A 13692-nucleotide genomic window follows, 5' to 3' on the forward strand; every position below is an offset into this window, starting at 1 on the left:
CCAAAAATAGCAGAAAGTCAACTTCTCAGTTTTTATATATCATGTTTTTACAAATATAATCCAGTATCATGTTAGACTGTTAAATAGCAGTAGACCAGCATTAATGCATTTAAATTATGTTTTCTCACTCAGCTAATAAATAATTAACTGAAGAATTCTAATCATATAAATTATAAGGGAAGCATCACAATTTCCTTCTATTTAAATGTTTTAAGAGAATTCACTGCTGCATAATATCCTAAAAGAAATTGATCATACTTTTCCTGTAATAAATGTTGTTCTGACAGTAAAGCATTAGTAACCAATTGATAACCTAGCAACAATATTGTGATCTCTTTAGATAATTAATCTTAGCTATTTTCCTGTCAGAAGCAACAGTGCTTGATTTTATGTTGAGCCAGAAAGATTGCCAGTTTTGAAAATTAAAAAGCATTCCTTTTATATTATTCATTCCAGTAACAATTTATGATGGCGCATTTAGCTGCTGAACGCTTGTCAACAAACGTAATTATGTTTCGATATAAACAAGATTGGTGATTTTACTGTGCAGCTCCATCTTTGTTGAGAATGTTTTGATTTAGGTTCAGATGATACAAGCTGTGTATTTATGTGTCATTTTTTTCTTCTTTGTTAATAGTTTTTTCTAATAATTACTCGTAGGCAAACAAGCGTGCATTTAGGATCCTTATGCACGGGAGATATCAAACGGAGAAGAAAAGCTGCACCTTTGCCTGGACCTACTACCACAGGTAAAACAAAAGCAGGGTTAGAGTGGAGCACAAATGTAGAGTTCATAAGTCACGAAGAATAAAATGTAGATACTTCTTAATCACTTGCAATGAGGAAGAAGCACATTTTCAAGAAACTATTAAAACAAATCATTTGTATGTGGTATCAGGATGTATTGCATGTTCCATGTGTAGATCTTCCAGGTTAACGTATATGTTACATCCCTGCCCAAATGCAAGATTTCGTATAAGGTATTAAAAGGATACAAAAACTTCAATGGCTGTATCTTTGGCCTCTATAAATTTACAGTCTTGTTGGGAAAATAAGGCATAAATAGATGAAATGACAAATAACCCCAGAAGAGATTAATAGTAATAAATTCAAAAAGTATAGCCACAGCCCCAAAACACAAGACCCCATGTGGTAGGAGATGGAAACCTGACTGAGCGAATGTGGCAGTCTGGTTTCTAGTCCCAGCTCTGTAGCAGTCTTAGATTCCTCATTGCTTCTTTAGACAACATTAGTATTAGATTGAGAAAGCTCTCATTTCTACCTCAAAAATCATGCCATTCTAATAATAATTAGTGTGGTATTGAGAAGGCTGCAAGTACTGATCAGAGGGAAGTCACTGTAGATCAGAGAGGACAGGAAGCCTTACTTACTGAAAGGGCAAAGACTCACCTTGTAGTGAAGGTTGTGAATAAAATAGTATGTATTGAAAATCTCATGCAAGAGCAGTGGTAAGGGAGGCACAGATAAAGTCAGTGATAGGAGGAAGCCAAGTGGGCATTAAAATGTAGACACCCACATATAAATAAACAACAGTTAACCATAATGGATTTGTGATGCAGCAAGCTGTATGAGAAAATGTTTTTCAGTGTAGATACAAAGAATAATAGCCTTGACCTATTGTCTGGGATCTTTAACCATACGCATTTAGAAATTTTCTCTTAGCTTCATTTGGGCAGCCTTTATAGGAAAAGTGATTTTAATTATAGACTATGAAAATAAGATGATTCCTATCAACAGGAGAGTAAACAGTAAAAAGAAAAATATATGTAAGTATATGGATGGTTTTATGGGGGTGGGGTTGCATGGTGAGTTTAAGAGGAAAAAAAGATGTGAAGCTTATGTTCTCTTTTTTTTTTTTTTGAGATGGAGTTTCACTCTTGTCACCCAGGCTGGAATGCAGCGGTACGATCTTGGCTCACTGCAACCTCCGCCTCCAGGGTTCAAGCGATTCTCCTGCCTCAGCCTCCCAAGTGGCTGGGATTATGGGCGCCCACCACCACGCCCAGCTAATTTTTGTATTTTTAGTAGACACGGGGTTTCACCATGTTGGCCAGGCTGGTCTTGAACTCCTGACCTCAGGTGATCCGCCCACCTCTGCCTCCCAGAGTGCTGGGATTACAGGCACAAGCCACCACACCCAGCCACATTCTCTATTAGGTAACTTATTCCATAGTTAAGCACTAGAAAATTGAAGAATAACTTAAAATTGGAGCACTTCTAATGCAGTTGTTCTGTGTAAGGGACTAGATTATAAAATTATGCATTTAGATGCATACCTGATCATCTTCTGGCTGTATTGAATTTTCAAGATTAGGAAACACCTGTGTGTAGAGTGCATTTGTATTTGTATAGAATAATATTTGCCACTTGTTGGGTACCTCCTGTATACCAGAAACTTTATTATTTTATCTTTATAACAACTGTGTGAGGGAGATGGTGTTATCATCACCTTACAGATCATAAAATGAAGATGCAAAGAAGTGTTAGGTTAGCTACCTAAGATGACAGAATTATTGAACGCAAGGGAAGGTTTCAAGCCTAGGTCTGCATAACTCCTAAATCCATGCTCTTTTCATAACAATGTACTTACAGCCTCTTTGTAAGAATATACATATATATTCTTTATATACACATTACATATATATAAAGATTGTCCTATTGCATATGCTGACTTAAACGCACTACTATATATGCCTTAAGTTTTATAGAAGATTTATCTAACTATTACTATGTAGAAATGCGAATATTCATGAAATATTTCTAATATATCTCTTCATACAGGAACATGTAGCCACATTTTGGATGAAACACATGTCATCAGTCTTGCAATTCAGATCTTTCATAAGGCAGGTATAGGATTCTTTAACATCTGCATTCCAGTTGAATGGTCCCTGAATTTTCTTATCTTTCATTGATTCAACCATTAGCGGCAGAAACTGTACAAGAACAATCTTAGGAATGCTGCTAAAGCACCTTAGTGGCAGCAATAAGGAAAAGAAAATACTGGGGTCACGTCCTAACACTCTGAACATATGTGAAATGAGAAGGAAAATGCATAATGGTTGAGGAGCGGATAATATAATTATTTCTGCAAGGTGATTTTGACATTACAACTCAGTAACATCAGAAGAAATCATTTATATGGCGTATGGGTACAAACATTGAACTTTAGCCTAAAACAGTTTTTTTAATAAGCTTACACCAGCATATTCCGGATTTTATATTTCAAAATTGTGATTCTCTTAATATTCAGGATGTTGGTATTACTACATTTTTACTTAGAAGATAAAATTCATAGAAATTTAATGCACTTTTAATTACTCAAAAAGTAGTGGAGCAGGAGAATTGCGTCACTCATTTTCGAGGCATTTTTAAAATCTATGCATAACTGTTTTTCTCTAAGAGGAAGAGATTGAGGTTATCTTAAAGTCCTCAGTTTTAAATAGAATATCTTTTAATACTAATGAATCAACTCTAAGGTGAAGATTATTATCCAAATTCAAGTAAGAAATGTTTTTGCATAAATACACTTTGATAATGAGGGTATGAATCCTAGATCATCTTGTCTCTGAAAATTACAGTTTTCAAATTCTGAAAAAGAGTCAGTCACATAATAAAGAGTTAGTTATATTTGTAAACTTCTGAATGTTAGCTAAGGACAATATTCTTGCCCTTTTATAGGCCCTTGCAGAACTCCTGAAAAACACATTGAGTTGAGATATATTTCCACAGTTTCTTTTGCTTTTAGTCAGCATTAACTCTAAACAAGAAAAATGCAGACGATAACTCTCTTTTATTTGAAATAGGGAGTAAGTGTTAAAAGACTGACAGCTTGAATATTGTTTGATAATCCCCTCTGATTTATATGTGAAACATTATACAATCAAACAGCAAGTTTAGAAAGGATTTACCAAAAAATTATCAGAAAACTATAATTAGGCACTTTAAATCCAAAACTGCGTTTGTATAACAATTTATGACTAAAGATAAATTGCATTCATAATAAATAACACTTTTAATAAAAGATTTAAAGCCCCCTATGAAATTAATAACCCAGAATTGATTACGTTTACCTGCTAGTGTATTGAAGATTTTTCTCACCATCTTTTAGCAATAGCTTTGAAGCCTAATTTCAGTCGCTTTAGAAAGCTCTAGACTAACCAGCAATGTTATCATTTGAACATTTATTAATTGTGACAAGAACACCAAATTTATTTCAGTGCTTTGGCTTATTTACTGCTCTTTCACCTTCGTATTTTGTATTGACAAAGTAAAATGAATATTGATAAGGTTAGATATTGATTTTTTTAATGTATAGCTTGTTCTCTGCCTCATTCAAAGTCACATACCGAAAGATAGTGGATGTCTCAGTAGCAAAGGATGCAGATTTACTATTATACAATTGAGAACTATCGAAGCAAGAAGGTTTTCCAGCAGAATGCGTTTTATAGTTTGAAAAATGTCATCTGTAAAGGTGAAGAAAAGCAGTGAACAAAATAAGAGGAATATTATTAACACTTTTTAAAAAGGTGTTAGCAATGTTGGTTGTGGTCCATGTTTTTGGTAGAAGGCATAGCTTATTGAGGATTTAATAGTAAAAAGATTTAAGTTCCTTTATTGAGATATTGTGGCTACTATATTTTAAAAAAATTTTGTCCACTGTACAGTATGAAAATTCAATGTTATCCACAATTAATATTGCCTATTACTATTTTGCTTTCTATTGAAATAATATCATAGTGAAATATTTATTATAAGGAGTCAGCCTTTTTTATACATTTTAAGTATAGAAATGAAATGCCTTTTGAAGTTTAATGTCTTGATATACATATTGTTCCAGGGTAGTTTTTTTTCCATGAACATGTGAGTTCTGGCAAGAGGTTACATTACAGCTTTTTGTGACTTTTCAACTTTTTTCTCCACATCCTCCTGATATTTCAATAGGAAAATAATCTTGAATATTTAAGGCAGTGAAGGCAGGTTGTAAATAATAATAATGAGTGAAGACTTTTTAAAGGCTCATTTGCAATTAAAAGTCATACCAAATATAATCAGAAATGTGTGGTGTAACCAAGCTCCTTTTCAAGGTACTAGATTTTAGTTGTCCAAATTTATCTTATCAATAATTATATTTTTATTTCCTGCTATCCCTGGGTCCATATAGCTGCTGTAGATTATTGTAGCTCTTTCAGGATTTTAAAACAGGCAGACTTTTCCAAGGGGATTGTTATTAATTTTGAAACCAGACTCTATCTGAATGAATAGTAAAGCCTAGGATATATGCAATCCTTTGCCTCTTCACACATACACCACCAGCCCACTCTTCGGTTATGCGTTTTAGTAGAGTCTTAATAAACAGTTTTCCATTATCATTCAGTACAGGATGGACAGAGTAAGCACGCATGTTAGATAGAAAAGAATTGCTGTTTCCTGACAAAAGACTAAATAATGAGAAAACACTTAAACTACCGAACACCTGAAAACACTGAATAAAATTTGAAGCCATGTTTTTACAAAGATAGCTGAGACTACAGGAAAGAAAGGGAAATGTTCAAGACCAAAATGGCCCTGAGCAGCCCCCACACCCACTCACACTACTGGCAAGCTCGAAAACCTAAGGCATGCTCGTTAGTTCACCCGTGGACAGGGAGTCAAGCCTGGGATCCCAGCGTAAGTCTCCTTATCAAGTCAGAACCTCTAAAAGCTCCATCATCAGAAATGGGCAGACTGGAAACAAAACTCACCCACAGGCACAGTGGAAGATAAAGAATCTTGTTTCTGCCTGGGCTCCAAATAGAAAACTCTCTGAAGATTTGTGACCAAGAGGCTGCCCTCACAATGAGTTTCTAGTTTTAAATTACACTAAGCCAAAAATTAACATAAAAACTGGTTTCTGAAGTACATTCAAAGCCGCTCTAGAGGTGTAGGCCTTCAACCCAGGCCTCAAAGAAGCACCACAAATAAAAACCTACCAATGACGATCTCATAAACCAAAACTAAAAAGTTAGTTATAAAAACAAATTCAAAAACGAAAGGAAATAATTGTAGACAAAGAAAAGACAGATGTGGTAAAGAATCGAGTAGAAATTTGAGATTATTTTATTATGAAAATATCTTAAAAACTGTGCAAATCACTGAATGGGTTATATGACAGAATAAATATAGCTGAAAAGACACTGAATTTTAGGCGAGATCTGAAGAGTGATCTCTATGCTACATAAAAGCAGCACAGAGAGATAAAATGATTGAAAATATAAAAGAGGCTGAAGGACTTAAGGACAATGAAGTTCAACCTGTGTCTAATAGAACTTACAGAAGGAAGAGTAGAGAGAATAAGATGGTGCAATATTCAGGAAAATAAGAATTTTTAGAATGGAAGGAAAACATGAATTTTCATATTCAACAAGTACAAGTCTATATCAAGAAATATTAAATATAAATAAAGTCACATTGTAATAAAACTTCAGAACACCAAAGACAAGGAGAATGACTTAAGAGCAGCCAAGGAGAAAAAATATAACCTATGTAAGAATGAAATTGTACTGGTAGCAAACTTAAAAATAGCAGTACAATTGCAAATCTAAGAGAGAATATTTCCAAAGTGCTAAGACAAAATAACCAAATTAACCTGAGTTACATATCCAGCTAGATATTACCCAAGAGTGAGGATGAAATAAAGTCATTTCGGATAAAGACTGACCACTACTAAATTTTATACCTCTTGTAGAAGAAAACAGAATCCATTAAAAAAAGAATGAAATTCAGAAAGTAATGGTGAGCAAAGAAATTGTTAAGCATGTACTAAAAGCTAAATTAATATTGACTGTATAAAAGTAATAATGATGGTGACAGTGACCATGTAGATGATTAATTTGGATGTGTAAAAGTAAGATGGAACTAAAACTATGGACAATAATATGTAAAATGTGGGGGAATAAGCAAGATATGCATGTTGACTTTTAAAGGTCATCACTTAAAAGGATAGAAATATTGTATATAGTCTTCAAGGTAGTATAAGCAGGCAATAAATTCCAGAAAGGAGGAAATAAAAATTCACAGAAAAAGCAAAGTTAATAGCTTTAAATAATACAGTAAAAATAAATGTAGGTATATTAGTAATCATGATAAATGTAAATGGAGAAACTACATCGGTTAAATTTAGGGATTATAAAGGATAAAAGAAGAAAACTCAGTATATGCTTTTTACCATAAATACAACTAAATATAAGGTTTAATTTAAATATTAGCCAAAGAAAGCTAGAGTAGCTGGATCTATAACAAACAAAATGAATCTTGAGGTATTTCAGGAGTTAGAATACTCTCTTTAGTCAGATTTGCTATGCTTATTTAGATTTATACTTTTACCAGGAGTTAGAAATCTGTGAATAGAATAAAACCTTAATCAGTTGGGGAAATATGGCAAAAGAAATGATGTAGTAGAAAATGTTTTTTGTTTTTGTTTTTCTTTTATTATACTTTAAGTTCTGGCATACATGTGCAGAACGTGCAGGCTTGTTACATAGCTATACACATACCATGGTGGTGTGCTGCACCCATCAACCTGTCATCTACATTAGATATTTCTCCTAATGCTATCCCTTCCCTAGCCCTCCACCCCACAAGAGGCCCCAGTATGTGATGGTCCCTTCCCTGTGTCCATGTGTTCTCATTGTTCAACTCCCACTTATGAGTGAGAACATACGGTGCTTGGTTTTCTTTTCCTGTGTTAGTTTGCTGAGAATGATGGTTTCCAGCTCCATTCAGGTCCCTGCAAAGGACATGAACTCATCCTTTTTTATGGCTGCATAGTATTCCATGGTGCATATGTGCCACATTTTCTTTATCCAGTCTATCACTGATGGGCATTTGGGTTGGTTCCAAGTCTTTGCTATTGTGAACAGTGCTGTAATAAACATACATGTGCATGTGTCTTTATAGTAGAATGATTTATATTCCTTTGGATATATACCCAGTAATGGGATAGCTGGGTCAAATGGTATTTCTGGTTCTAGATCCTTGAAGAATCGCCACACTGTCTTCCACAATGGTTGAACTAATTTGCACTCCCACCAACAATGTAAAAGCATTCCTATTTCTTCACATCCTCTCCAGCATCGGTTGTTTCCTGACTTATTAATGATCAACATTCTAACTGGCGTGAGATGGTGTCTCATTGTGATTTTGATTTGCCTTTCTCTAATGACCAGTGATGATGAGCTTTTTTTCATATTTGTTGGCCACATAAATGTCTTCTTTTGAGAAGTGTCTATTCATATCCTTTGCCCACTTTCTGATGGGGTTGTTTGACTTTTTCTTGTAAATTTGTTTAAGTTCTTTGTAGATTCTGGATATTAGCCCTTTGTCAGATGGATAGATTGCAAAAGTTTTCTCCCGTAGGTTGCCTGTTCACTCTGATGATAGTTTCTTTTGCTGTGCAGAAGCTCTTTAGTTTAATTAGATCCCATTTGTCAATTTTGGCTTTTGTTGCCGTTGCTTTTGGTGTTTTAGTCATGAAGTCTTTGCCCATGCCTGTGTCCTGAATGGTATTGCCTAGGTTTTCTTCTTGGGTTTTTATGGTTTTAGGTGTTACATTTAACTCTTAACCCATCTTGAGTTAATTTTTGTATAAGATGTAAGGAAGGGGTCCAGTTTCACTTTTCTGCATATGGCTAACCAGTTTTCCCAACACCATTTATTAAATAGGGAATCCTTTCCCCATTGCTTGTTTTTCTCAGGTTTGTCAAAGATCAGATAGTTGTAGATGTGTGGCGTTATTTCTGAGGCCTCTGTTCTGTTCCATTGGTGTATATATCTGTGTTAGTACCAGTACCATGCTGTTTTGGTTACTGTAGCCTTGTAGTATAGTTTGAAGTCAGGTAGCGTGATGCCTCCAGCTTTGTTCTTTTGGCTTAGGATGTCCTGGATATGTGAGCTTTTTTTGGTTTCGTATGAACTTTAAAGTAGTTTTTTCCAATTCTGTGAAGAAAGTCAATGTTAGCTTGATGGAGATAGCATTGAATCTATAAATTACTTTGAGCAGTGTGGCCATTTTCACAATATTGATTCTTCCTATCCATGAGCATGGAATGTTTTTCCATTTGTTTATGTCCTCTCTTATTTCCTTGAGCAGTGGTTTGTAGTTCTCCTTGAAGAGGTCCTTCACATCCCTTGTAAGTTGTATTCCTAAGTATTTTATTCTCTGTAGCAATTGTGAATGGGAGTTCACTCATGATTTGGCTCTCTGTTTGTCTGTTATTGGTGTATAGGAATGCTTGTGATTTTTGCACATTGATTTTGTACCCTGAGACTTTGCTGAAGTTTCTTATCAGCTTAAGGAGATTTTGGGCTGAGACAGTGGGGTTTTCTAAATATGCAATCATGTCATCTGCAAACAGAGACAATTTGACTTCCTCTCTTCCTATTTGAATACCCTTATTTCTTTCTCTTCCCTGATTTTCCTAGCCAGAACTTCCACTACAATGTTGAATAGGAGTGGCGAGAGAGGGCATCCTTGTCTTGTGCTGGTTTTCAAAGGGAATGCTTCCAGCTTTTGCCCATTCACTATGATATTGGCTGTGGGTTTGTCATAAATAGCTCTGATTATTTAAGATACATTTCATCAATACCTAGTTTATCGAGAGTTTTTAGCATGTAGGGGTGTTGAATTTTATCAAAGGCTTTTCTGTGTCTGTTGAAATAATCACGTGGTTTTTGTCATTGGTTCTGTTTATGTGATGTATTACGTTTATTGATTGGAGTGTGTTGAACCAGCCTTGCATCCCAGGGATGAAGCCGATTTGATCATGTTGGATAAACTTTTCAGTGTGCTGCTGGATTTGGTTTGCCAGTATTTTATTGAGGATTTTCACATCAATGTTATCAGGGATATTAGCCTGAAATTTTTTGTTGTTGTTGTGTCTCTGCCAAGTTTTGGTATCAGGATGATCCTGGCCTCATAAAATGAGTCCGAGAGGAGTCCCTCTTTTTCTATTGTTTGGAATAGTTTCAGAAGGAATGGTACCAGCTCCTCTTTTTACCTCTGGTAGAATTTGACTGTGAATCCATCTGGTCCTGGGTTTATTTTGGTTCATAGGCTATTAATTGCTGCCTCAATGTCAGAACTTGTTATTGGTCTATTCATGGATTCGACTTCTTCCTGCTTCGGTCTTGGGAGGGTGTATGTGTCCAGGAATTTTCCATTTCTTCTAGATTTTCTAGTTTATTTGCATAGAGGTGTTTATACTATTCTCTGATCGTATTTTGTATATCTGTGGGATCGGTGGTGATATCCCCTTTATCATTTTTTATTGTGTCTATTTGATTCTTTTCTCTTTTCTTCTTCATTAGTCTGACTAGCGGTCTATTTTGTTAATCTTTTCAAACAACCAGCTCCTGGATTCACTGATTTTTTTGAAGGGTTTTTCGTATCTCTCTCTCCTTCAGTTCTGCTCTAATCTTAATTATTTCTTATCTTCTGCTATCTTTTGAATTTGTTTGCCCTTGCTTCTCTAGTTCTTTCAATTGTGATGTTAGGGTATCAATTTTAGATCTTTCCTACTTTCTCCTTTGGGCATTTAGTGCTATAAATTTGCCTCTAAACACTGCTTTAGGTGTGTCCCAGAGATTCTGACACGTTGTGTCTTTGTTCTCATTGGTTTCAAATAACTTATTTATTTCTGCTTCAATTTCATTATTTTCCCAGTAGTCATTCAGGAGCAGGTTGTTCAGTTTACATGGAGTTGAGTGGTTTTGAGTGAGTTTCTTAATCCTGAGTTCTAATTTGATTGCACTGTGGTCTGAGAGACTGTTTGTTACGATTTCCGTTCTTTTACATTTGCTGAGGAGTGTTGTACTTCCAATTATGTGGTCAATTTTAGAATAAGTGTGATTTGGTGCTGAGAAGAATGTATATTCTGTTGATTTGCAGTGGAGAGTTCTGTAGATGTCTATTAGGTCTGCTTGGACCAGAGCTGAGTTCAAGTCCTGAATATCCTTGTTAATTTTCTGTCTCGTTGCTCTGTCTAATATTGGCAGCGGGGTGTTAAAGTCTCCCGCTATTATTGTGTGGAAGTCTAAGTCTCTTTGTAGGTCTCTAAGAACTTGCTTTATGAATCTGGGAGCGAGAAGACAGGTGTTGGCCTGTCTTACTAGGTTGGGGAAGTTCTCCTGGATAATATCCTGAAGAGTATTTTCCAGCTTGGTCCCATTCTCCCCATCACTTTCAGATATACCTATCAACCATAGGTTTGGTCTTTTCACATAGTCCCATATTTCTTGAAGGCTTTGTTCATTCCTTGTCATTCTTTTTTCTCTAATCTTGTTTTCATGCTTTATTTCATTTAGATGATCTTCAATCTCTGATATATTTTCTTCCGCTTGATCAATTTAGCTATTGATACTTGTGCATGCTTCAGGAAGTTCTCATGCTGTGTTTTTCAGTTTCATCAGGTTATTTATGTTCTTCTCTAAACTGGTTATTCTAGTTACCTTTTTTCAAGGTGGTTAGCTGTCTTGCACTGCATTAGAACATGCTCCTTTAGCTTGCAGGAGTTCATTATTACCAACCTTCTGAAGCCTACTTCTGTCAGTTCCTCAAACTCATTCTGTGTCCAGTTTTGTTCCCTCGCTGGCAAGGAGTTGTGATCCTTTGGAGGAGAAGAGGCGTTCTGGTTTTTGGAATTGTCTGCCTTTTTTGCTGTTTTTTTCTTCATCTTCGTGGATTTATCTACCTTTTATCTTTGATGTTGGTGACCTTCAGATGGGGTTTCTGTGCAGACGTCGTTTTTGTTGATGTTGATGCTATTCCTTTCTGTTTGTTAGTTTTTCTTCTAACAGTCAGGCCCCTCTGCTGCAGGTCTCCTGGAGTTCATTGGAGGTCCACTCCAGACCCTGTTTGCCTGGGTGTCACTAGCAGAGGCTGCAGAACAGCAAAGATTGCTCCTGTTCCTTCCTCTGGAAGCTTCCTCCCAGAGAGGCACCCGCCAGATGCCATCTGGAGCTCTCCTGTATGAGGTGTCTGTCGACCCCTGCTGGGAGTTTTCTCCCAGTCAGGAAGCACGGGGGTCAGGGACCCACTTGAGGAGACATTCTTTCCGTTAGCAGAGCTCGAGCGCTGTGCTGGGAGATCTGCTACTCTCTTCATAGCCAGCAGGCAGGAATGTTTAAGTCTGCTGAAGCTGTGCCCACAGCCACCCCTTCCTGCAGGTGCTCTGTCCCAGGGAGATGGGGGTTTTATCTATAAGCCTCTTACTGGGGCTGCTGCATTTCTTTCAGAAATGCCCTGCCCAGAGAGGAGGAATCTAGAGAGGCAGTCTGGCTACAGCAGCTTTACTGAGCTGTGGTGGGCTCCACCCAGTTGGAACTCCCAGCAGCTTTGTTTACACTGTGAGGGGAAAACTGCCTACTCAAGCCTCAGTAATGGCGGACGCCCCTTCCCCCACCAAACTCAAAGCATCCCAGGTCGACTTCAGACTACTGTGCTGGCAGCAAGAATTTCAAGCCTGTGGATCTTAGCTTGTTGGGCTTCATGGGGGTGGGATGTGCTGAGCTAGACCACTTGGCTCCCTGGCTTCAGCCCCCTTTCTGGGGGAGTTAATGGTTGTGTCTCGCTGTCGTTCCAGGTGCCACTGGAGTATGAAAAAAAACTCCTGCAGCTAGCTTGGTGTCTGCTCAAACGGTCGCCCAGTTTTGTGCTTGAAACCCAGGGCCCTGGTGGCGTAGGCACCCAGGGGAGATCTCATGGTCTGCGGGTTGTGAAGATTGTGGGAACAGCATAGTATCTGGGCTGGAGTGCACTGTTCCTCAAGGCACAGTCCCTCCAGGCTTCCCTTGCCTAGGGGAGGGAGTTTCCTCACCACTTGCACTTCCTGGGTGAGGCACCACCCCACCCTGCTTCTGCTCACCCTCCATGGGCTGCACTCACTGTCTAACCAGTCTCAGTGAGATGAACCAGGTACCTCAGTTGGAGATGCAGAAATCACCCACCTTCTGCACTGATCTCGCTGGGAGCTGCAGACTGGAGCTGTTCCTATTCGGCCATCTTGCCGGCAACTCCCCATGCATCAGAAAATGTTGATGATATAATATTGCAAGTTCAGTGTTCAGTCGGCTGAAAGGGTAACATTTGGGATCAAATGTCCTAAGTTCAAGTTCTAGCTGGGGTACTTTTTAGCTAATTGACTTCGGGCAGCTGAATTATCTCTCCAAACATCAGTTACATCTACAAAATGGGGCCAATAATACTCCCCTTTCAGGTTGATAAGATCAAAACAAATTATGGATACGGAAGCATTTATAATTTATAAGGGCTGCAGACATCATTGTATTCATGTTATCCAAATGTGTCTGATATATTTGTGATATATTGTCCATATACAAATTGCGATATATTATTCATATACAAATTGAGAGAACCTAATATTGCAATTCATGTATTACTCAATGAATTTTTTTAGTGGTTTGTACAACATCTCTGCTAAAAATTCTTATAGGGAATCAGGTAAAGAAATGTGTGTAGGCTTTTGGAGTAAGCTTAACCAAAGTTTGAGTCCTAGCTTACTCACTGTGTGGTCAAGGTTAAGTTACTTCAACTCTCTGAGGACCATTAAAATTTCCTTTTTGAATGAAGGGTAGAAATAATGAATGTCAGATACCTAACAAATACACCACATG

At 37.1% G+C, this 13692-nt stretch overlaps 1 protein-coding gene across 1 annotated transcript in view; it reads left to right on the plus strand.

Annotated features, from left to right (window-relative positions):
- GPATCH2 (G-patch domain containing 2) overlaps nucleotides 1-13692 on the plus strand; it is a 202561-nt gene that overhangs the window by 179555 nt on the left and 9314 nt on the right. Inside the window, exon 9 of the mRNA XM_054478228.1 lies at nucleotides 661-749. Within this exon, the coding sequence (XP_054334203.1) occupies nucleotides 661-749 (89 nt within the window). The remainder of the gene's footprint in view (nucleotides 1-660; nucleotides 750-13692) is intronic.

Source organism: Pongo pygmaeus, chromosome 1, assembly GCF_028885625.2.
Source record: "Pongo pygmaeus isolate AG05252 chromosome 1, NHGRI_mPonPyg2-v2.0_pri, whole genome shotgun sequence".
Classification (NCBI taxonomy): domain Eukaryota; kingdom Metazoa; phylum Chordata; class Mammalia; order Primates; family Hominidae; genus Pongo; species Pongo pygmaeus.